This window comes from Phycodurus eques, chromosome 20 (genome assembly GCF_024500275.1).
Source record: "Phycodurus eques isolate BA_2022a chromosome 20, UOR_Pequ_1.1, whole genome shotgun sequence".
Classification (NCBI taxonomy): domain Eukaryota; kingdom Metazoa; phylum Chordata; class Actinopteri; order Syngnathiformes; family Syngnathidae; genus Phycodurus; species Phycodurus eques.
Window position 1 is genome coordinate 9,070,508 of NC_084544.1, and position 26,081 is coordinate 9,096,588.

Consider the following 26,081-nt stretch of genomic DNA (forward strand, 5'->3'; position numbering starts at 1 on the left):
GAAGCATCGACGCAGACAAGTAAAAGCATACAGGTGGTATAGTCCTTGGAATATTCGCCTTGCCACACATGGTGACAACCTGCGGCAAGTTAAAACCGAGTGCACTTGATCAGATGCTGCAGGAACTAAGATACCGTTCATCTTTCTTTTGAGTCAGTAAGAGGTAAGATTTGATTTCATGGTAGTCCCATATGGAGCAACTCTTTGGTGAGGGTCAGGCCCAGAGAGGGGGAAAAAAACATGGATGCAATCTCATTCACAACAGGATGCACATGTTTCTACTAAGACACCTTTGCTTTGACTTTGTTCCTTTGTGAGAGGCTCATTAGTCCTTCACACTCCCAGTCTTGGGATCACTATCTGCGGTGAAATGCGTGTGAGGGTTCCGTGCCTACAGCGGCGACGTAACCTCGACGGATTAGTCCGAAGACCCTGTAGTCTATCACTAACCTACGGTAATCCAGGAGTTAAGTCATAATTACAGGAAATGTTTGTATGAAAACCCCTTCTTGACCATGAATATGAAGTAGAAGGGGAAAGCAAGCAATACAAGGAAGGGGCCGAACCCAGTAACAACACTAATTGGGAACACAATACGCAATTCATTGTGTTTGCATAGAATCTTTGCAGCGGATTGTGCACATGTACTTAATGTTGTAGCCGGAGAGCGTCCGAGCCTTTCTGCCTCCTCTCCTCAACATAATTGGAATTAGGCTTCCTTCCCCGCATACCCGTACTCCCTGCTGAGAGACTGAAATATCTGCTGATGCTGCTGGAGGCTGGTCTGGTGCAAGCACAGTGGCAGGCAGCTCTGCGCCGGGTCCTAGCAGCTAACAAGTATGCCAGCTTCATTTTTAAATCTGGGTCAGGCCCAGAACACTTTTCCTTCCTTCCTCGTTGCATCCCTCTGTCAGGTTTACAGTTTATTACCATGCATCTTTCATTTTATGTTCCCAGGTCCAAAGAGCCCTTCCCCCGTGGTTCCTCTAATGAATTAAATCATTGCTGAAGTGCAAAGCCGTAGTCTTTCGGCTGTGACACAAACCAGGCGACGGTCACGGGGGCCAATGTCTTCTCACTCCATGTGTGTGTTCCACAGTCACGAGAAGTGTAGGGTGAGGGGGATGTGGGAATACAAGAGGGAAATCGCCCGACAGGAAGCGACCTCTCGGAAGAGGGGGCTTCCCAAAGGGTTGTGTTTTTCTGTCTCTCAGTTACAGACCCTGACTCAGAGCGAGCTCACATCTCGCCGCGATGTCTTCGAAGCAATGAGAGCATGAGAACAAGGCCCATCGAGGGGAGTTTGGAGCTTTTGTTCTAGAAAAGCCATCCGATCCCGGCTCTGGAAACCATTTTAGCAATTGACCCTCAACTGTGACGGAAAAAAAAACTGCGCGCGTGTTTGTGCTGGGTTGTTGTCCTTGGGATTGAAAAAAAGTATTTTGGAAGGAAAAAAAAAAAGTACACTACTAATGGTTTGTGTGTGCCGGTGGCTAAGAGCACTCTACCTCATGTGTCATAAATATACAGATGTGTTGGCAAACATTTGAAATCTCAGTGGGCTCAATACCCACACACGCTGGACTTAATCCCTTTCTTTCAACCTGACAGATCAAATTTGGCACATCTCCCTCCAGTGTCTGCGACCTGAATTCCTTTGCCTGCAAATGTGAACCATGTGTGCACTCTAAGGTCCCCTTATCGTAAGGGGCACTAATGAGAAGAAGGTACAATGTCAGTCAGAACTTAGGGCTACAGTAGGAGTCTATTTCGCTCCCTCGAAGTCATGCCTGCACGACCGCATCAGGCTAATTTTCAAACTGTAATTGTTAACTTCTGCCACGGGATTAAAAAGTACAGATGATCTCAAGATGTCAAAGTCAAACACTAAAGCAGGCTTTCTGTGACTTTTTTTCAGTTCAAGAGCCAAAGTCGAAATTTGCGTCCTTCCCGGGACCTAAACTTCAAACTTTTGAGGAAATGAACATTTCTATTTGTTGAATGGGTATCTTTTTTTTGGTTGCTTTAAATGGCACAAAAGTGGCAAGAGTTTAAAAATAATCATTATTACTTTTTAATTGCAGCACGGGAAATACCGATGAGCACCTCTGTCTGCAGTCTAAAGGTTCTTGGCTTAATTTCTCCAACCCTAACCACATGAGGACACGCGGTATATAAAGTGGATGGATTATGACAAAAGACAAAATAAATAAATCCATTTCCAAAGTGAATCCTATTGTACAGACATGGCCCATGTTCTAATGAATGCACCAACTTCTAGCAATATTGAGAGTATTCTAAAGTCAACTAGCTGTAGTATCTCTTCCGATAATAAAAGTTCTAGAAATGATATATGAAGTGTGTGCGTTTCGGGGGAAACGATTTTCAGCCTTATTCAAAAGTTAGCCGATATGAATGCTCCCCCCCAAATGTATACACTCAACGAAAATATGCATTTAACGATACTGTATGCAATTAATAGCCTGCTTAGTTCACGGTCCACACCTTGGAGAGCGTGGGAGTGTTATGTCTGCTATGTCCATTCCTCCAGAGCTCAGTGCCGTGGTTGGCTGCACACGCGTGCGCGCGCAGGAAACTCGGTCAAAGTCTCTCCCCTCTCACGTGCACGCGCTTGTCATGGTTGCAGAGGAGGGACTGAATTGCACCAATGTTTCTGTGCGTGTGCGTGTGCGTGTGTAATTCGCAGCAGATGACCACTCGAGGGGATGGAGGTTTACTGGGCACGTGAGCCCTTTCCCGCAGACTGTACGCAACAATTTGCGCGACACGCCGCACGGTGACTCGTGTTGTAGGTTTCTTGTCACGTCAAAGCAACAAGTGGAACATGGTGCGTTGGTGCGATTGCGCCCGATAAAGAGGACGCGAATGCCGCACCAGTGCCACCAGCGCAGTGGGGATGGATACCGGCTATTTCCCGGCGAGGATTTGCGTGCTTCTGCTCTCCCTCGGCGGTTTCGCCTCCTCCGGAGTTTGTCCCGACCGCTGTGACTGCCCGCAACGGCAGCGTCTCATGTGCTCCAACCGGGGTTTGCGCACTGTGCCCTCTCAAAGCAGCGGCGAGAAGGAGGTGCTCGTCTTTAGCCTTGGCGGCAACTTCATTGGAAAACATCTCTGCAATCGACCTCGGAAGGTACACCGGCTTGGTAAGGTTGGATTTACAATTCAATCAAATCCAAAACATTCATCCTAAAGCATTTGAGAATCTGTCCAATTTGCAAGAGCTCTACTTGGGACATAATCACTTATCTGACATTCAAGATGGGACTTTGCAACCACTGAAGAAACTGACAGTGCTTTATGGAAATAACAATCACATCATTGATGTAACACCAGGGCTTTTTGTCAGTTTGGACCATCTTGTTAAACTACGGTTGGATAGCAACGCTATAAAAAGCCTGCAGGAGTCAGCATTTAAAAACTTGGACAATCTGCGTTATCTTCATCTGGAGTCCAATCAACTGCATCACCTTCACAGAAATGCCTTTTCCGATCTCGCCAACCTGCGCTTTCTCAATTTGGCCGACAATAAGCAGTCAGTCCTGCGTGGTGCCCTCACCTTTTCCCATCTCACATCTTTGACAACTTTACTGCTGTCTGAAAATGAAATCCAACATGTCGGGAATAAAGTTTTCCATAATCTAAAAAAACTGTCCAAATTATCTCTCAGCAATAACAAGATTTCTCATCTCCACAGTGGGGCTCTGCTTGGTTTGTCAAGCCTTAAGCAGTTCCTGATAGACGGGAATGAGCTGGTTGAGATCCCAGCCGGGCTTTTGGACCCTCTGGAGCTCGTGGAGCATTTGGACTTTAGTCGCAACCGGATCGCTAATGTTGACTCTTTCGCATTTATTCACCTTAAACATCTCAGGGTTCTGAATCTGAAGAGTAACGTCCTAACTAGCCTGTCTGGTGACACTTTCAAGCTAAATAACTTTCTCCATGATGTGGATCTCCATGGCAACAACTGGACCTGTGATTGTCGCCTGGAGGAGCTGCAAAGATGGATGTCTGCAGCACGTACTCAGGGCAAACTGTTGGATGTGTTTGTACGGTGTCACCACCCAGCAACCCTGAGAGGGAGCTCCTTGGAACATGTGAACAGTTCCCAGTTACAGTCCTTTGGGAACTGGAGCAATTTGTGTGGGAGCCACGCTGAACTCGAGGAGAGCCGGGAGGGGAAGACGTGGGTTAAGACGAAGGGTGACGTTTGGCAGGAAGAAAGAGGAAGGGAGGAGCCAATACAACCACAAAAGCGGGATGAGAGGGTGGAGAGAAAAGAAGGGAAGGGACAGGTGGGGATACAACGAGATCAAGGGGGGACAGAGGTGCCACAAATGGTTCATTCATTCAAAAAGGACTCCCTCAGGTCCAAGTCACCAACGGACGCACTTAGAAAACGTGCCAAAGTTGGGGAGAAACTTTCCAGAACGCAATCAGAGAAGGACATTCGCTCACCAAGTGACGCTGCGACCCAGGAGCTCGTCCCCGCTACTCCCATCCCATCAGGAGAAAGATTCGATCTTCTAAGGACAGACCACGATGGGGTTCCACCTCCCATCACCGATCCGTGTGTGTTCAACCGCTATTTCATCACAAATGTGTCAGCGGACCAGGTCACGAGCAGTACCGTCACGGTCTATTGGGCCACACCAGAACTCAGTCCAGTCCCGGACGAGGTCAACTACCGGATTTTGTTCGACCGGTTTGGGACAGTCGACCGGTTCCCGCGTTACGTGTACACCCCCGGCTCAGCCCGGTCCGTGATCTTGCGGGACCTCCGCCCCGACGTCACCTACATGGTGTGCGTGGAAGGCGTGGTTTCCGGTTCTGTGTGTCAAGTGGCTCCCCGTGACCACTGCTCAGGTCTGGTCACTCTTTCCGAGGACTCGATCCCGACCTCCAACCTCCAGCTGGTGACGGTGCTGACGCTGGCCGGGAACGCCGCGCTGCTTCTCGTCTCGGGATCGGTCTGGCTGGGACGGAGTCTCAACAAGAGGTTGCAGAGGAGGAAGTCGGCGGTTCACGTGCGACACATTTACTCCACCAGGCGACCTTTTCGGGCCAACGCGGCGAACACATCTGCGTCCACTGACTTTACCAGCTACCACAGCAGTCGCCCGGCCCGACTGGTCCCACCAGAACTGGGAGACCTCATCGAGTTCCCTTGTGATCGCTTTCAGGATACCGGTTCCTCTCGCAGAGACACTGACCTGCCCAGATTCTCTGACTAGGGATACAAAGAGGTGGACAATTTCCGATAAATTTTAGTGAAGTTCCTGGTAAATTTCCATAGGAAGTTAAGATGGGAAATTTGGGAAATATTCTAAATCGGAAACTTTCCATGTGAATTGACGGGCTTTAACCGGGAGCTAGGATAGCCATTTACGTACCTCGCTTCCATTTTTGTTTTAAAAACCATTTTAGCTGCGTTAATGCAAATATAATGAAACTTTCAGGGGCGTTGTGTTACTTCCGCTCTTTAAATATATCAATAGTATGCTGTTCACATCAAATTGTACTGTTTGGCTCTTGGCCACGTTTGTCCAATTGAAACCTATATGAAAGGGATATTTTTTCATTCCTTGATGAATCAATCATACAGTCTGGTTGAAATGGGTTTCATTTTAGACTCAACACAGATTTTTTTTTAAAGAATGTTTTCTACCAAATTACACAATGTATCCAATTTTGGACAAGGGAGCAATTTCATTTAATATTCAAATTTCCCGAAAGAGGCGTTCAATAGCTTACTGCCCAACAATGGCGCAAATGAATGACACAATTTCGATACCATTTGCTGACCATCGAGAAGAATTACATCTTCGTTTAACAAGGAGAAGCTCTGTAGCAAGACTGTACTATTCGCAATACAGACAATACAGACAAAAAAGGTGGAACTCAGAATATATGAAAATGTCATGTTTACAACCTTGGAATTGTAAAAAAAAAAAAAACCTGGAATTTGAAGCATGCAACAATAAAACAAAATGATGCCCAATGACAAGAACTGATAAAAACTTAATGCAGCCACAAAAAAAAAAGTAAAACAATCTGAAAAATTATGAACAATGTCAGTGGGTGGACAAAAATGGCCACAAACAAGCTGAAAGGGCATGACAAATTCATCTTTAGACTTATTAAGAACCCATTTTTTTTTTCTATTAACAATGAAGGAACAATTGTACCGCTTAGTCATCAGGGTCCCTTCAAAGCTCAGAGGAAGACAAAGTCCTCCAACATACACATCCTCTTCTCGTCTTGTTCCTTTCATTTCCTCCCACCTGCAAGTGCTTTCACATGTGCTTTTGTTTTGAAATGTTTTGAACGCAAGTGTGAATGCATGAATGATGGATCGCTGATTTCAACTGTGGTGCTAGTTTTGACTTTTACAGACATCCTAATGTCTATTTGTACAGTTCCACATTTTCTATCATGTTTTATACTTTTGTAAGGGATCATAATATCATTTTTGTCCTCTGGGTTTATGGTTGCAGTTTTATTTCCGAGCTGAAATAAAAACCTGACTTGCAGAATGATTTTTTCTGACATGTTAATTAGGATGGAATGATTGAATTGAGAGTGCATATCAACGATTATGTCACTTTTAAAGAGATTTAATCACGGTATGCTGAATTCTTGCAATACAATCTCTAAAGCCACTTCACTTACTGTTGGAAAAGGGCAACTATAACAAAGCAGACAGTAGAGGGCACTCTTGACCACTCTTAACTAGTGAATCAGACATAAAAATGCTCAACAACAATGAGGGGGGAAACGCAGAACAAGATTTTTTTTAATTAATATTATAGATGTACAGTCAACATCTTTACAGTACAAAAAGAGAAACTCAAGTGCAAATTAAATTATGCTAACAGGAATTCAATGAAGAGTTGCCGCTTTCGAGAAAGTTATTTAAAAAGTGCCTGGAAGGAAATATTGCATCATTAAATGGCTTTTCAAAAAAGAACTTATTGAATTGAAATTATGATGCAATGACATATCTAAAAAAGGTGTTCTTATTATTAATTGTATAAAAATATATAGTCATCTTCTTTTTTAAAGCTGCCCCTGCTTTGAGGAGAAGGCAAAAGGTGCACATTTGCATATGCTCAGTTAAAAATAGGAGCTTATAGTATTTATATTTCAAAATTAGTGCAAGATACAGGAGCAAAGCCAAATGAAATGAGCCTCCCTAGTTAGCGGCCAACAAACTCGATGCTGCAACCATTTTAAAAGCTTTTATCGGTGATATTTTATGCACCATTTGTAATGGACAGAGCTAAAGACACTAAAAAATTGAAATAAAAATAAAAAATGTCCCGTCCGATCTCTAGCGTCCAGGCATTGGGTCGTGGTGTGCGTTGCCTCTCACCGAGGAAGTGGTGATGCTGTTGTGTTGGATGGCCTGCCGATGACACCCAGACTCTACAGGGGCGGGACTTCCTCCCGGGCTCACCCCTGCAGCTGGACACAGAGACAGCTGTCAATCAAAGTCACTTGATCCTTCGCTGGTTGTGCTGCGTACTCTTGTCCGTACTCCTGTGTGGTGCATGCCCAACAATTCAACAAAATCCTTTAAATTCCAGATTCATGGGAATATATTTTATTTTTACAAATATCAGTACTGTACATCATCAGGTCCCCAACCTTTTTTTGTGCCATGCGCCGGCTTCATGTGAAGCTGTGGTGAAATAATGTGGTTGCACATGTCTGCACACCATCTTATAACTGGGATGTGGCTGTGCTTCAGAATGAACCAATCACATTCAAACTCATCAGCACACAACTGCAACCCTTTAAAGTGCCTCTGATCAATCCCAAATCAAGTTTAGATGTTCTAGTAGGCTTCTACTGACTTTTTTTTCTTTCAGTTTCTAGGAGAAGCCTAAAGGTTTTGCGCTACCACTGACAGCTATCCTGAACTGTTTGAAATTCCCTCCACTTTGTCGAAGGCCCCAGTTCCAGTTGAAGAAAAACAGCCCCAAAACATGATGCTGCTACCACTGTGCCTCATCGTAGGTATTGTGTGCTTTTGGTGATGAGCCGTATTACAGTATGTTTGCGCCAAACACACGTTTTGGAATTATGGCAAAAAAGTCCAACGTTGGTTTCAGCAGCGCATAATATGTGTTTGGGAGACTTCATTACGTTCCAACTGAGGAATTATGAACAGTTCGAAATAACAGTCAGTTTTAGCACAAAATCTTCGGGCTACAGGAAATCTCAGTAAAATCCTACTAGAACATCTGAAATTAATATTTTTTTAGATGATAAATTGAATTATTTATATTAATTGTATTTTTTTTTTACATCAGAAAAACTGCCATTTGAACAGGGGTGTGTCGACTTTTTGATATCCACTGTATTTGTTTGTAAAAATTTTACCCACAGAGGGTGTCGATTTTGACCTTTTCATATGTTTGTAAACAATAGGCATCAGGGTATTTCCGGGTGGCAGAAATGACTACTGCTGACCTGAACTGAAAACGATGAAAAAATATGTTGTGTTTGGGGTTGCACCGCCAGATAGTCCCCAAACGTTTTGTTTTTTTCTCGATTTCCTTCAAATACCTGAACATAAATTGTTGCACAGAGAAGATCGCAAGACTGCCTTCAATTAGCCAGTCCCTCAATGATCAGGTTAACGATGTCTGAAATTCTACCAAATCAATTTTTTTAATGAACTTGCCTGTTGAAATGTAAATTATGTAATTCGAAGCAATGTACCTCATGTAACATCTTCTTTTCGACGGACACTTCACACATTAAAACTACTACGATACAGAAGAAAGCTGAAATCATCATTCAAGCCATTTAACCTGTTTTCTCAATCACTCTGCCTTGGTCAAATTACAGAAGGGTTTGTTTATTCAGGTAATGCTTGAGCTTTTGTCACCCGGAAGTACGTGTGATGTCGTGGTGGAAGGGTTTATTGTGAGATAAGGCCAAGTCTGAGCGAAGGGTAGTGTGGATATTACTCACTATGGTACCCCTGTGCTTCTCTCTGTCGGGCTGTGACGGGACAGTCCTTGTGGGTGAGCAGAATCTGCTTCAGCTGACCAACCTCCGACCTCAATGACGTCACCTCATTCTGGGTACAAACGCATCTTTGAATTGAAAATGTGTTCCCAGAGTGTGTTCTTGTTCGAAAACAGTGTATCCGTCCCACCTGAAGCTGAAGGTTGGTGTGTGTCAGCTCCTCAGCTTTCTTCTCCAGCGACGACACCCACAATTTCCTCTTCTGTCTGCAGCGGGTGGCAGCTGCTCGGTTGCGTTCCAGGAACTTTTGCCGGCGTTCGTCGGGGTCCTGCTCGGCCGTCCTCCTTCGACGGCCGCAGCTTCCGCCTGCCTGCAGTGCATGCTCGGAGTGTGGCGAGTGGCACGGGTGCATTTGCTGTGGAACCGGTGATACCTGTGAAAACAAAAAGTCCTATTTAAATGCTGAAAGATGACTTCAAGAAGCTGACTGGTGATGGAGAGACATTTTACCTGTGCAGGTACAGACAATGGGGGTGCAGGAGGTGACCCTTGGGGGAGGTGGGCGGGGGGGGATTGGTGCGCTGGCGTGTTCCTTGACGGGTGAGGGTGGCTGTTGGGGCTCCCGAGGTGCTGTGGATGAGTGGGATGGCATCGGTGTTGGTAGCTGAGTGGTGGAGCAGTAAGCTGAGGATGATGAGAATGATGATGGTGGTGAAGGGAGTGTTGCAGTAGAGGAGCCTGGTGGCGCTGTGACATGATCTCCATCAATGAACCCGTCGGATTGTTTAAAGGGGTCATTACTGGGTGCTGGCGTTGATAGTGATGGCCCATCATCTGCTTGGACCTCTAAACGGAAGCATAAAACTTGTCATATAAAATACTTCAGTCATATAGAGTGGTGCCCCGACATACGAGTGACACCACTGAAGAGTTTTTCTAGATACGAGCCATCGTTTGGTCAATTTTTTGCTCTGGCTCGCAAGAAAAAAAATGGAGACACAAATACTGTATGTTGGCAGTGAACGCAACTCAACTCACTTGACAACAAGTAACAGTTTGGCACCTAGTGAACAATTCAAGGCTTCAAGCTGTTTATTGCTACTCCAAGTTGGAGTAAACTGTGCAGCAACACATGTAGACAGATAATACAAGCATACCCACAGGCATATATTATTTATCCTCTGCGAAGAAAGACTAATATCACTGCAGCTTACTGAGGAGCTGTGACCGCTCCATGTACAGTATATCCGTAAGTCTGTAATATACTGTCCCCAGGTGGCCAAGGCGCACAAAACAGAAGGAGCAGCACCATGTCCATTGAACTGAAGCAAAAAATTGCCAAAAATGGTTCAATTCGTTACAATTGATTTCATTATGCCAATGCTGTATTTTTTTTTTATTAAAAGTGCAACATTAAAGATTGCTATTTTTCTTATTAACAAACACGTTACACACTTTTTTGAGGGGGAGGCTAGAACTGATTCATGGCATTTTCATTCATTTCAATGGGGAAAGATGATTTGAGCGTTTACGAATGAGCATGGTCACACAACGAATAGAACTCTCATTTCTCCCAAGGCACCACTGTAATAGAGAAGGTTTATAATGATGCTTATTATACTTTCAATATGGTAAATATTGCTCGATACACAGCAGAAATAGATTAGGGATTAGTAAGGAGGGAAGTCAGATGAAAGGTCCATACACTGAATATAAATAAATGTTTGACCACATACACTGCTTACAAATAGTTAGTGATATTTGTGTTTCAGGGGAAATTTCAGTATGAACCTAAAATGCTCTATAATCTTTACAGGGGAACTTCATTTGAACTTCTCTAAATTGAACATCCAACTGCATTTAATAGCTATGAAAATCTGGTTGGAAACAAGTGGTAAGTACAGTCGAGGAAGAAATGTGTAGCAATTTTCCCTCAGCTACTCTTGCCATGCTATGACATCACGAAAGACAATAAGGTTGTTGCGTCATTGAAAATCAAATAATCCCCCTTTTTAGTTCAACTGATTTGAAAAACAATTGTATGTGAATTCTTGTGATCCAACTGCTTTCCACTTTTGCCCTGGCAGGTGTGAGAGTGCGTTCTGCCCTCCCCCCTACGGCTACCCAACTGAATTAGAAACAGCAGATAAGCTCCGACCCTACCAGCCGCCTCAAATCGCACAGACCTCGCCTCATTCAGCGATTGAATTTTTTAATAAATGCTTGATTGATATTTTCGCTCTTGCATATTTGACCAAATAGACTGTACGGGTTCATTTAAACCTCATTTCACCTTTCTCCTGCACTTGACAAAGGAGAGAATGAGTGCTCGAGAGAAACAGCGAGAGAGAGAGCGGGAGGGAAGGGGGAGAGATCATATTTGCAACATGACATCACCCCCCTCCATGGCAATATCACTATCTGCTCCAAGTTACACAATATTTCTTTAAGAGAGGCAAGCTGACTTTTTCCCCTCCTCTTCCACTTCAGCCATCCAGAGACAGGGAAAAAAAAAAAAAGGGAGCACATTTAATGGCTGCCAAGGATGAGCTCACTCAGCTGTCTGTGCCAGCTTCACCAGACACACACACGCACACACACACACACACGCGCGCGCGCGCACACGCACCGACGGAACAGGACGGGGCACGAGTATTTCGGCTCTGTTTACTACATAGAAACACGCTGACAGTGGGGCCCATGATTACATCATGGATCTCCTTGGCCTGGATGACACACGCTGTTAATATTTCTGACTGAGGGCATCAGTGAATGAAGACACATAAGTGTACACAAAGCACTTTAACTTTTACTGTGCAATCGAGCCATTCGGATACTTGTTCCCTGAGCTTGGAAATGTAATTTATCTCCTATGCTGAATGAGAACAGTATTGAGCAAAATCGATGAGAAAAAGTGTGGAAAATGTTGTCGAGTTAGTTATGAATACAGTTGTTGAGTCAATATGACCATAAGGTGCCTTTGAGACTTCCCCATTTCACCCCCAAATGTATTGATTTTCCAATGAACTTCATATTCATTGTATTAAGTAGATGACATTCTGTTAGAAATGCATATGGTTCAAGCACCCAACGTTAAAAAAAATAAAATTAACTGTAAGCAGACCATGTACATGCAAACAGCAAAATATGTGAGCTTGCTAACAGGGTGGACATTTTTGGCGAATGTTTGCATTTAATGAAACACATGGTGACCCTTCACTTAGCAAGACGATTCACTTAGCAAGCTGTATTGTTTAACATCCATCCATTTTCAACACCGCTTATCCTGGTTAGGGTCGCGGGACGCTGGAGCCTATGCCAGCTGACTTCGGGCGAAAGGCGGACTACACCCTGAACGGGTCGCCAGTCAGTCGCAGGGTACATATAGACACTGACAACCATTCGCATTCACATTCAGGCCGTCACTGAGTGGGAACTGAACCCACGCTGCCTGCACCAAAGTCAGGCGAGTGTACCACTACACCATCAGTGACTTGTTTAACATGTATACTGTATTTTGAATTTCTGAAAGTTTTTTTTTTTTTTTTTTTTATCAATTGAATGTGAGTACGAATGGTTGTTTGTTTCTATCTGCCCTGCGATTGGCTGGCGACCAGTTCAGGGTGTACCCCGTCTCTCGCCCAGAGATAGCTGGGATAGGCTCCAGCACGCCCGCGACCCTAGTGAGGAGAAGCGGAACGGAAGATGAATGAATGAATGAATGACAGAGGGGACATTTTAAGGTTGACAACATCCAACTACACACGATATGATGAAAATTAAGAAAGATAAGTGTAAATATTTATTCTGAAGCTATCCACTGTTTTGGCCTCCATTGAAGAAAGACAAAATACTTGTCAGAATGTAACTGAAAACATCAGAGAGTTTCTCACAGGGGAAGTTACCCCATAACGACAGGGTGGACAGCAATTAATATGATTATGAAAATAGAATATAGATGATCAAAATGACTTGTTCCATTAAATAACTGCTTGCGGACTATAAAAACCATACACACACACACACACACACACACACACATATATTAGAGAAATTAAAACAAGCAAAAAGCCGGCCAGGACATGTACTGTGTCTTAATTGTGAACAGAGCCAACAAATACCAGTTATAAGAGGGTGTGCTCACTTGTGCAACCACATTATTTCAGTTATTTATTTTTACTTACCCCCTCGAAAAGATATATACCGGTATATAAAAAAAAAATACAGATGTTTAGGTCACATTAACAGTGTAAAATGTTTTGAAATGATTTATCTTAGACTTCTTTTTTTATATCACACACACGCTATTTGAACAGGGGGGTGTAGACTTTTAATACCCACAGTTCATAACAGATGATATTTTTGGAAAGTTGTTGAGACAACTATATCCTTTAAAATGAGCAAAAAGGAAGACAACTCTTGTGAACTTAAAAGAAGCTTCAAGAATAAGCATGGTAATATTGTCAACTGTTGTTATTGGCACTTGCCAAAGTAAACCGTGGCTGTTGTTTTACTTTTTCATTGCAACCCTCATTAGTCAAACAGAATATATGGTTCATTTGAGACTTAAGGTAGACAGAATGCACCAAAACCACAGGTGCCATGTTACAGGGAATAACTGAATAAAAATAAAAATATAATAATACAAATATTTGCAAAATGAACAGACTTTATGATTCCTGTGATCGTTTATTACAATAATGTCTGCTTTAATCTTCAACTTTCATGACCAACTTGAACTTGAATGGGGTATAATTCAAAATCAATGGGGTTCTCTTTTTATGTGAGCCAGACAGGTTGCAACATAGCTATAAGGGAACTGAAAAAGAATGTAATGATTTGGATTGCACGCTTATTTTGCTCCTACAGTGATAGACTTTTATAGGGCCTGATGTTCTTAGCAGAGGAAGAGGGAGTGATCTGCATACACAGGAATAAAATATTTCCTTTATAGCTGACTGTTCAGTACCTGAGGCGAAGAACAGGGCGGGTTGTTTATGGGTCCTGGTATACCCATTATACAAGACATCTGCTTCTCCATCTGAAGAATAAATAAATGACGCAAAAATCAAAGTTTCCCCCCCGAGAATAAAAGCTCCCCGTAAGGTCACATCCATCTGTTTGACACTTTTGATTAATTCATCCTCAAGAAAGAAGTGGGTTTTCTTTCTGTCAGCCATGAATATTTCTAACAAGGGCATCTCGACCGCTTTAACCAATGTACTGCATCTGATAAATCATTCGGATGCGCACAAAGCCACAGCGTATAGGTCGGCGACAGAGCTGTACTTACGGACATGTGCTGAGCAGATGCCCCTTGCATGGCGGGGTCGGGCAGGGTGCCAGGCAGCGAGGCTGGCAGCGGTTGACAGTGTCTGTTGCGTATGTGGAGGAGGGAAGAGGGGGGTCCGGGGACAGGCCTGTTGTCAACCAGAGAGAGGGAGAGGGGGGGAGTGAGGGGGGGCGGTTCATGCCAGGGATAATGTTTCACTAATGCGGCTTAGAGACAGAGGTGCAAATTGACATTTATATCCAGGTTTTAATGGCAGATGGAGCTGAGATAAAATAGGGAGGGATAAATAGATGACATGTACAGTATACTTACAGAGAGACAGTACAGAGATGCTTGTGTAAAAGATTCAAACATTCTCATTCAACTCCTTCATTTATGTAAAGGTAAAAAAAAAAAAAAAGTACAAATTGAAATGTACTTAAGTACAAAGGTAACAATGGATTTATGCCAATTATATGCAACATCCATTTTGAATTATTTTTATTTTCATTTCAGTTTGACTGATATGACATAAAAAATATTTGTAAATATTGCAGCCGCTATAGCAAGAGGGGTATCATAATTAAGAAGCAAGAAAAGGCTAGAGCAGGTCCTCCATATAACCTCCAAGCTCCATTGTGCCCACGGAGCAAAGAGAATATACTGTATGCCTGTGAGTACTGTCGTATGCTCTGTTTTTAAGTGTTGCTACTTTGCATGAATTAAAGTAGCAGTTTTTTGTAGGTTTATAATTCAAGCCATAATCAAACCGTATCATCTACGCTAATTTCTGTTTGCCCCTCTGTGGTGTTTCACATTATATGTTAGCATTAAGCTAGCGAACTTTCATTAGACAAAATGATAAAGTTTGGTTGAACATTTTGGTGGCTAAATATATCATGTTTAATTGTCTTTTGCTTTATGTGTGAATTTTACAGTGAACTTCAACTGGAAGTGACTAATAAAAACCTTGAAGGAAGCACGCTTTGCCTCTTAATTGGAGAAATGTGCAAGGTAAAGAATACTTTAAGTGTGTTTTAACAAGTTAAAATCTGTAAAAAGCATGTGGGATGAGAGAGAGAGAGAGAGAGAGAGAGAGAGAGTGTGTGTCTCTCTATATTATTTTCACCCACTCAGGTGGATCTGGATCGTATCCCTGTGGGGGGTTAACTGTACAGTACTTCAGAATGTCCAGTTCTAACAAAGCAAAATCATTCTGTGAGCAAAAGTTGTATAATGTACTATTATTTATGATAAAAGCTGACAACATTTGAGAGTGAGCCTACTGTATATGAAGGAAAAGACAGCGAAGGAGGAAAAGGAGAAGCTGAGGAATCACAGCGGGGAATGGTTCCATGTGCTGACCGAAACACCCTGGCCGCCAGCCAGCGTGACAGCGTGGGCCTCCACGGCCGTACTGAGGTCATCGCCAATGATGTCATGACTGAATCTGAGGCATGTGGACCGTTTAGCTTTACAGCAAAGTGCAGACGGTCCAAAAGCAGCATTTCTTGATGTAAGCACAAGAGTTATACCGGGCCTTTAGGCAGAGGGCCAGGGGGCCTGGTTGCTATGGAAACTGAAGGCAAACATCAGGGGAAAAATTCAGACACTCGATGCATGGTTGAATGAGCAACACTTTCGTGGACCCGCCGTCTGGATGCAGCTGCTCACTGATCTACTGTACAGAAAATCATATCAGATGGTTCCCAATGAACTATCATTTCCTCGACAGACCCATTATTCTCTCATAAAACGCAAAACAATTTTGTCAAAGGAGGCTTTTGTTTTGTTTGCTGTCATTTGAAAGATTGGTATAGGTCAGGAAAAATACTTGCTCTATCTTCTTCACATATCGTCGCTCCATCTCCAAAATTACAACTTTTCAATTACAATTTTTCCAAAATTACAACTTTTCAATCCAAAAATCGCCATCTTGCTTGAGTTACTAAACACTGGATTGTACAAGTTGGAATTATACCTTATGTTGCTATCATATACCATTGTGCACCAACATCAACACATCACCCTAAAACCATGTTCAACTGCTAATTTAATATGCTAAAAATCGCTGTGTGCAATTTTACCTCCGTGGCTGACCGCTTCCCTCTGAGCCGAAGCGTTACAGCGATCCATTTTTAACAAAACAGGCTTACTCAAATGTATCTCATTATACATTATTGTCTAAAAATCATCCAGACTTTCAATCTTTAGGCGGCATAATGCCGCACGGCTCCCGCAGAATGAGGGAAGAGGCAGCGTTCTATGACACTTCTCAGACAATTCCAAGTGTTCAATGGCGTTAATAAGTTTGTTTCCATGACGTTATTTGAAGTGGTTAATAATGCGCAAAAATAACTGACGACGGGAGCAGACCAAATCCGTATCGGATTTGTGAAAAAATATAAAATTGGGGTTTCTGGCCGACAGTGACGATATGATATTGATGTTTTCCCCCAGCGATGTTGCTAAGGTAACCAAAATATTACACTGACCGATGTCGATCAAGCAAGATCACTGTTATCATGTATTGGAGCTCATTAAACTGCGCAGGTGTACCTAATGTTATGCCTTGACAGTGTACTTTTGTTGTTGTAATGCTACAGATTTTCCAGTCCTCGGACTATTACAGGATTATCTAATCCAATCCGTCTGTTGACCTGTGTAATAATAATCCGTGGGAACAACGAAAGATGCTTACGCATTGTCCGGACCTCCATAAGCTTTACAAATGTGCAGGGGAGTAAGTCATGAGTAGCTCTTCTCTCGCCTTTTACTATTTTTGTTCTCACTTTTAAGAGAAACGATGAGGATGGTTATTAACTGATTGGGTGTGTTACCTATTATGCTTACCCTGAGTGTGTGAGCATGGATGGGGCCTGGCTGTTGGCTGATCCAGACAGGGAGGAGGATACGGCTTGCTGGGTAGCCAGGCTGCAACTCGGGCCAATCATGGGACCGTGGGACTGAGGGTGCTGCAGGGAATGGGCGTGGGGATGGTGCAGAGGTGGCTGGTGATGCGGGTGCTGGAGCTGGGCTTTGAGCTGGTGCTGATTCATACAACACGACCCATTATGGGAAACTGTCTGCGGGAAGAGCAGGGAGCGACAAAACAGCTGTAGTGGGTAGACAGTCTTTATAGTCATTTTAACCATGCTAATGCCACAAAGCAGGGGTCGGCAAAGTATGGCTCAGGAGCCAAATACGGTCTGCTCTGTTCCTTAGCCTGGCCCACTGAGTAGTCTCATTATCGAGTGTCGTGCCTGCATTTCGTGGGGGATTGCCATGAATAGTGAAAAGCCACACGTAATTGACATCCGCCCCCCCCCCAGAAGGGTTTAATGCCATAAGATGACAGCAAAGGACTACTTTTGTCTCAATCACACTTTAGACCTGGGGGCCCGCCACATCATTTAATGTGCCCCTACTGTATGTTTCTTGCGAAATTGATTTGTTCCTTTCATTTTGTCAGGAAATCTGCGCCAAATTAGGACATTTTCTTCAATTTTAACAGATCTTACAAGGATTTTCTTCATCAAATCTTTAAGTTAATAAGTCAGTCAGTGAAGTTGAACCAAAGTTCTATACTTAAAGTAAGTATTTGATTGTCACTATTTTCCATGACTGGTGATTTCAAATTCGTATTGTTGTTAAAAATATATAACAATAAAACACAGAGCCAATTGTGTATATGTAATAATATGATGAGGTGATACCAGAGGACCCCCGCATACTCGCGGTTCGACCACAGATTCACCTATTCTATATATCAGATTTATTTTATTTTATTTATAAAAGAAAAAAATCTAATGTTTTTCCAGTGAGGGAAACTGTCATTTTGCTGTTTCTTTCTGAAATGGGTTAATTTAAATGTATTTATTCTTTTTTTTATTTTGTGCTCAAATACATAATTGAATAATTATCTATTTGAATATTCTAAATAAAATAAAAAACATTTCTGGTTAAAATGTTTTTACTTTTATTAGATAATTAGTTCATCAATGATAATTATTTATGAATAGTATTTTTTTTCAATGACAATGAATGATTTTATTATTAGAATAAAATATCCTACGTACACATTTACAACTCAACTCAACTCATTTACAATTTGTTATATAATGCTAATACAATTTCTTCTACACCCAGTTCAGGTAACGATAATCATCCTCAGTCTCAGCTGTCATTCATAACACGAGCAGGCCTCACATGCTATGAACACATTCAACCTCAGTTAGAGTGTAGCAAAACCATACCTGTTTGCTCTCCTCCTCTTCTTGCGCCTGCAGAAACTCCTCCTCTATCTCCTTGAATAGACCTACTTCTTCACAGTTCTGCAAAAACCGAGTTGGGGTCGGGGTCTGGTCTGGAGGGGTCACATATAAGAGAGACCAAGACCAAAAGAGACGTCAAACAAAGATGCTTCGTGCTCTTGTGCTGCTAATTTACAAAATGAAAAAACGCATCTCAAGTCCCTTTAACCGTCGCTCTATATGGATGGATGGGATTTGACCACTTTTTCCATGTCCCTGAACTGTATATGCTGCACCAAGCCCATCCATCCATTTTCCATGGCGCTTATCTTCATTAGGTAGTTCCTAGTTGTGGCGAAAGCAATTGTCACGACCGACATCGTTATGCATCTAATTATATGATTCAACGCTGGCGGGTTCTGTCTAATAGGCAAAGGCAGATAAATACCAGGTCTTCCGTTATGGCTCTAATGTGACAATTTCGAGGGACCTGTGTGTAACAGAAGCTTCTCATTCTCTCTTACGATAGCATCAGTCTGTCTCTCTGAGCTGTCTACACATGCAGGGGTCAAGGGTCAACTGGCTCCTTCGTATTGAGGGAAGATTCCATGCATGATACTTGAAATGAATATGAACACACAGACACACTGGGGAGTCTGGAGAACTTTTAAATCATGTTGATGTACGGTATGTGTCCGGGCAGACCGCTGTTTCTATGGTTACGGCCATGTCACATTACTATTAGTCTAACCAATGGGATGAAAATGATGACATGTTCTGCTGTCTTTTATGATTTATCATCTCAGTGGAACTGATGCCTGAATCGACCAATGTTTTTAATTTAAAGTGGTCTTTATAGATGGTGACATCATTTGCTGTGATCAGATGGGGGATAGTGTGCACGCGGCAAAAAAATAAAATACATTTTAAAAAGCCTCTACTGATCTTATGTGGTTTTATACTGTATTATGTGGTGTTATACTGCCTAAAGCAGTCCCTGGGCCAAACCAATGAAGACTAACTGGATTTGTGAGGCGGGGATGTTTTTGTGTGTGCGCTCTCTCACCGGTAAAAGTCGTATCCGTCTTGGTGGAGGAGAACCTGAGGGTCATCTCATGTTTGTGTCTGTGGATGATTAGATGCTCCTCAAACTGGAAGCGCTGCAGAATGAAAATTATAGCAACAGATGTGTACAGATGCTTTATGCCTGGATGGCGTGTCAAATAGGGTGCTCAAAATGAGCAATACATTGAGCCATCGGTTTTTATAATAATAATAATCTCTCAGAAAGGACACACGCTGTAACCCATAGCAATGCGACCTCTGAGTATCGTAATATCACTTGCGGAGTCCCGCATGGATCGGTCCTCGAATCTCTATTTTTCATTATTTACAGTACATGCTGTCACTTGGCGTTATCATACGCAAATATAATGTTAGCTTTCACTCTTATTCTCACGATAACCAACTATACATGTCTTTAAAATAAATAACCCATGCGGGTGCTGTAATCTGGAGGCTTGTCTCGTTGAGATTAAACAACAGCTCTCCTGTAACTTTTTGCTTCTTAACCTTGAGAAAACTAAGCTGTTTGATTCTTGGCACAGGCATTTGTTTAAGGACACCACTACGTTTTTGATGAAAGGGCCATTACTCAAAGTAACTCAGCAAAAAAATCCTGCCCTTATATTTGACTCAACTCTTTCCTTTCAAATGCACATTAAGAATATTACCAGAACTGCATTTTTTTCACCTCTGTAATATCGATGGAAGATATGGCCTATTCTATCCGCGGCCACTAATGACGCAGAGATCATAGTTAATGCATTTGTTACATCTCACCTCGACTATTGTAATGTGCTGCTTTCTGGTCTTCCCATGTCTAGTTTTGAAGGCCTGCAGTTTGTAAGACTTTTGACGAGGACACTCATATTACATGTACACTGGCCATTTATCTACATGAGATATGCATTCTAATGAAGTTTGGGTGTATCAAATGAAGAGTATAATGCAAGATGTTTTTTTTAAAAAGAAGAAATAGGAAACTGACCTGAGAGCAGCCAGGGGCCTCGCACACATAAGGCCTGTCCTGTTTGTCATTCATGTCATATGCAGGCCTACACAAAGAGAGAATGAGGGCAGCATGTTTAGCAGCAGGATAATCACACTGTATGCGAGGGACTATCTTACTCATCTTGCAGTTACTGTGTGGTGATGTCATGCAGGAGGCATTTTCTGCTCTATATTTCCAAGAGACAAATCCCGCAACCGCAGATAGCGTGTTACACTTCCTATTATCATGTATTTACTGTGAGAAGTGAGGTGTTACGGGGTAGATGCCGCAACATTATCTTGAAGAAAATGATCCCTTTGGTGCATGTAGAAGCAGCAACAAACATACATTGCATTGTATGTGGAGTTATCTTTTTGAATCAGCTCGCAGCCTAATCTGTTGTTTTAAAGAAAACAAGCATCTATTACAAGAGACGACTGTACTAGCATGCACTTTTATCATGTTGCATTAGGGAATAGATTTTATCAGCCAAGCATCAGTGCATGATAATGTAATGGGATAAAAAGGACACATGCTTGACATGCCTTGCATCAAAATCAAGTCATCGTAGGATATAAATATCAACACAAATAGAGCGCTTGGGTCACGCTAACGCAGGCTTGACCCCTCCAGTTCTTCCACTATTAAGCCGGTGATGTGATTATGACTTTTGAGGTGTCAGTGCTGCTAGCCTGGCATTTTCCACAGTAGGCCATGCTCTGTGCCAACAATGGTACCGTTTGGTTTAGTTCAGTACGGAACAAACCTATGATGTTTTCAGTGCCACCGTTAAGATGGTTTGCCAAATGCCAATCAACCCCACAGAAGAAGAACAAGGAAGGACATTACATTAGGTACAGTCATGTTTTGCGCTTGTATTTTCTCTGTTTGTAGGTTATGTGGAGAGCAAATGTTATTACTGTATTTCTATACAGTACACTGCTGCTAAGTGCAATTTTCCTAATGAAAAAGCAGGTTCAAAAACGAATTTTAGTGTTTTTTTGGGGAGGCTGGAACGTATAAATTGCATTTCCGTTTATTTCAATGGTGAAAGATGATTGTACACGTGTTTTGACTTCAGACCGTGTTTACGGAACGAATTAACTCATATCTCAAGGCACCACTGTATATTTAATTTCCCTTAAAGAACCTCCAAATTTATTTCCGTTCATTCCCATTAATTCCCATGGAAAGTTTCCAATTTTGCAACCCTAATCCTTGCCCAAAAAATATCACCACATCACTTTTAGGTACAGTTGCAGTACTACTACAGTGATACAGTACATGTTGACAGCAGTGATGCGGGATGTTGCTTACCCATCCTGCTATAGATAAACACAAGCCAGATCAGGATTTGATTGGTGGACACATCGAGATCACAAAGGCGACGCGCTCTTGACTTTCAGGCTAGTTAATAGTCAGGGCAGAGGCACATGCCTCAATAAGACATAGAAACAAGGGGGGGGGTTACATGGTGTAGAGTGACATAAAGGTGATTGAGGCAGTGGACTGGAAAGGGCAGTGGGGTAAAGAGAGAGACAGAGAAGAGGAGGAGGCTACAATGAATGGAAGGCGGAAGGAATGAGGGCAGGAGGTGGCAGCAAAGGGGAGGGCTGCAAAGGCCGACTCCTGACAGGTTTGAACCTGCTTCAGCCCCAATTTTCCAAACACCCTGGAAAGTAGAGGTGACTTCATAGGTGTGTGCGTGTGCGTGTGCGCGCATGTGTGTGAGTGTGAGCAAGTGTATGCGTGTGTCAAAATGGAAAAAAAGAAAGAAAGGAAGGATGGACAGAAGCATAGATAGAAAGATAGATAGATAGATTAGATAGATAGATAGATAGATAGATAGATAGATAGATAGATAGATAGATAGATAGATAGATAGATAGATAGATAGATAGATAGATAGATAGATAGATAGATAGATAGATAGATAGATAGATAGATAGATAGATAGATAGATAGATAGATAGATAGATAGATAGATAGATAGATAGATAGATAGACCCAAGCAAGTACAGTTGATGCCTCTTTGGCTTCATTCAGCAGTGCTTGGGAAATGAGCAGAGTCAGCACATTTCAAGCAAAACCTTCTGTCACACTGATTACATCAATGCAGGGTGACGCCACCTTTTAAATACATAAATCCAACAAAATACCAGACAGCATGTTGATGATGTTTTACACCAGATTATCCTTTGGGATAATAACAGAAATTGGACTGCTTTCCTTATCTGTTTCAATAATAATCAAAATAATAACTATTTTTTTTATGTACTATAACATTACAAAAGGCCAGATTTGAATCCGGGTCCTCAGAACTGTGAGGCGCATGTGCTAGCCAGTCGTCCACCATATTATTATTATTATTAGAAACGTTTTAGTAATAGGAATAAGCTGATTTTAAAAAAATATAATTAATTATATATAATATTTCTGATATGTTATTATTAAGAATAATAATAACAACAACAATAATAATGACGATAATAATAATAATTATTATAATGCCACATAAGTCATGTCATAATATTTTTAATGTAAATTCATTTTATGTATTATATTATTAATATAAAATGTGTAGTGATAGGATTAAGCAGAAATATTTAAAAACAATATTGTGAATATAATGGTACTTATACAATATAAATAACGTAATAATATTCCTCATCATCCATCCATCCACGCATCCATTTTCTGAGCCGCTTCTCCTCACTAGGGTCGCGGGCGCGCTGGAGCCTATCCCAGCTATCATCGGGCAAGAGGCGGGGTACACCCTGAACCGGTTGCCAGCCAATCGCAGGGCACATATAAACAAACAAACATTCGAACTCACATTCACACCTACGGGCAATTTAAAGTCTTCAATTAACCTACCATGCATGTCTTTGGGATGTGGGAGGAAACGGGAGTTCCCGGAGAAAACCCACGCAGGCACGGGGAGAACATGCAAACTCCACACAGGCGGGGCCGGGGATTGGACCCCGGTCCTCAGAACTGTGAGGCAAATGCTCTAATCAGTCGTCCACCGTGCCGCCATAATCATCATCATCATCATCATAATTGAACTGGCACATGTTCTCCCCGTGCCTGGGTGGGTTTTCCCCGGGTACTCCGCTTTCCTCCCACATCACAAAAACACGCAGGCTAGGTTGATTCAAGACTCTAAATTGCCCGTAGGTGTGAATGTGAATGGTTGTTTGTTAGTATGTGCCCTGCGAGTGGCCGGCGACCAGTTCGGGTTGTACCCCGCCTCTCACCCGAAGATAGCTGGGATAGGCTCCAGCATGCCCGTGACCCTAGTGAGGAGAAGCAGTTTGGAAAATGGATGGATGGATGGAGGGATAATAATTGAACTGTTATTGTATGTATTATATATTATATTCATATTATTAAAAATTAGTAGCAATGGGAATGACAAGCAGAAATAATAACATTAAATATAGAAAAAATTCCATATATAATTCCGTATGCCAAATCATTATCATCATCATAATAAGGGTTTTAATATATCATATTAATATAAAAGTTGTAGTGATAGAAATAAGCAGAAATAATTAAATTAAATAAGTATACCATTACAGTATATATACACTATTTCATAATGAAAAAAATGCATAACTAATTACTTGAGGTGTAAGATTTATCGTAAAAAAAGTAGTAGTAAATTAACATGTGTATAAGATTTCATATAATATGGTACATACAGTATAATAATTATTTTTTTTAATGTAATATTACTCTTTAAAAGATAGTTGGCCTAATAGGAACAAGAAACAGAAAGTCTTAACATTTTATATAGTAAATATATAAAATATATAATAAATAAACAAATATATAATATAAAAATAAATACAAGTAATAATAATAGTAATAATAATAATAATAATAATCCGAACTAACTTCCTGTTGTTGCCGGATGTCAACATCGCATTTGGAGTTCATTCAAAACAAAGCTGCTCGGTCCTTCTGAGCATCAAATCCTCTCCGGGTTCTGATCCAGTGTACAGTATTTGTATTTCCCAAATAAAGTTCCTTAAAACAAAACCAAGTCCGGTACGGCGCTGTGCTGTGCTGTCAAATCCCCCCGAATAGACCACCGACCGGCGAAAAGACGCTCCTCCGGGACAGTCAAACTTCCCAATTTGTTCTTTTTTTTTTTAAACCGAGCATAAAGCAAGTCAACAAGTTGGTAGGACAGCTCGTAAGTTTTATGAATGGGGAGCAGACAGCCGCTAGCCTACCTTCAAGTGAAGAGCGACAAGCGGCGCGAGGAACCACGTTGGACTGGTGCGAGATTACAATACATTCTATTTACAGATGCATTACATCATCCCATGTGACGTCACGTGGGATTCCTGAACTTCTAAATCATTGCGGTCCCGTCCGGAGTGGGGTGGGCGGGGCTTAGCTCCACACCGGCCGGTCGGTTGACGAGGGGGAGTGAAGGGGCGCAAGCAGACAAGACTACTTCTCTACCGGAGCTCCAACCGGCTGCCGCACGGAAGCGAACCGCCGGGTGGGTCGCTGTCTGGGGGAATCGCGAAGGGACGTCCCGCGGTCGTCGAGGTTAGGTGTCAAAATCAAGCTACGGTTCCTTTAACTATGGTAACAGTGATTCAACCGCAAACACATATCAGTGGATCAATGAAAAGCTGTGATATAACATCAAATAGTTGATTTATAAAATATATATTAAAAAAAATAAAAATGTCGATTTTTTTTTTTACAGACATCTTTTGTTTAAAAAAGAAAATAAATAGCTCTTATGCGTAAATAAAATAAATAAATAATAAAAAGTAATTTACAGTTCTATGTAAAAAGACAGTAGAAAGAGGAATTAAAAAAAAAAAAAAAATATATATATATATATATATATATATATATATATATATATATATATATATATATATATTTGTTGTAGACCAGTGGTTCTCAAGCTTTTTACACCAAGTACCACCACAATGACCAAACTGATTAATAATAATAACATTAAAACGCAGTACAAAATAGTCAAAAACAAGACATTTAGGTTTCATTCCCTAAAAAGTATATTTCATATTATTGTCGGTCACTGTAGCATTATGCAATTTGAACATTAACACTGCCCTTAAATATAGGGGGAATATAATGAAATAATAATTCACTCAAAATGTATTGCACATAAGAGTTAAAGAAACATTTTACCTAAATAAAAGTTTAAAAAACAAACAGTTCTTAAATATTAAATGAATTGAATGTATAGAATTTCAAAGTTAAATACAACTGAACTGTACTTCAGCAGTGATCCTTTCATGTACCACGACAGAGACCCTGCATACCACTAGTGGTACTCGTACCACACTGAAAATCACTGTTGTATACATTTTAAATGGTGGCAGCATGTCTCAATCAGAGTTTTGAGGTTGGGGGTTTGAATCTCAGCCCCGGACTTCCTGTGTAGAGTTTACATATTCTCGCTGTGCTTGCGTGGGTTTTCTCCAAGTACACCGACTTCCTCCCA

At 41.8% G+C, this 26,081-nt stretch overlaps 2 protein-coding genes across 6 annotated transcripts; one reads left to right on the forward strand and one right to left on the reverse strand.

Annotated features, from left to right (window-relative positions):
* The first annotated feature begins 2,670 nt into the window (after positions 1-2,670).
* Positions 2,671-6,509, forward strand: tril (TLR4 interactor with leucine-rich repeats). Its single transcript, XM_061664215.1, is given in 2 exon segments — positions 2,671-3,124; positions 3,126-6,509. Coding segments are annotated over 2 exon segments (2,334 nt in total). The 5' UTR covers positions 2,671-2,917; the 3' UTR covers positions 5,253-6,509.
* A 370-nt stretch (positions 6,510-6,879) lies between these two features.
* LOC133395653 (cyclic AMP-responsive element-binding protein 5-like) lies at positions 6,880-24,879 on the reverse strand. 5 transcript variants are annotated; one of them, XM_061664747.1, is made up of 11 exons: positions 24,823-24,879; positions 20,576-20,642; positions 19,592-19,685; positions 18,529-18,638; positions 17,126-17,358; positions 14,294-14,420; positions 13,970-14,041; positions 9,511-9,846; positions 9,191-9,433; positions 9,004-9,112; positions 6,880-7,485 (listed from the first exon to the last, which is right to left on the reverse strand). In XM_061664747.1, exons 2-11 carry the CDS (start codon positions 20,627-20,629, stop codon positions 7,352-7,354), a joined length of 1,512 nt encoding a protein of 503 aa, XP_061520731.1. In that variant the 5' UTR covers positions 20,630-20,642; positions 24,823-24,879; the 3' UTR covers positions 6,880-7,351. The 5 variants fall into 5 exon arrangements, with proteins under 5 accessions (XP_061520731.1, XP_061520734.1, XP_061520730.1 ...); XM_061664750.1 differs by lacking the exon at positions 24,823-24,879 and adding an exon at positions 24,482-24,811 and having other exon boundaries at positions 9,511-9,684; XM_061664746.1 differs by lacking the exon at positions 24,823-24,879 and adding an exon at positions 24,482-24,811.
* Positions 24,880-26,081: the final 1,202 nt, after the last annotated feature.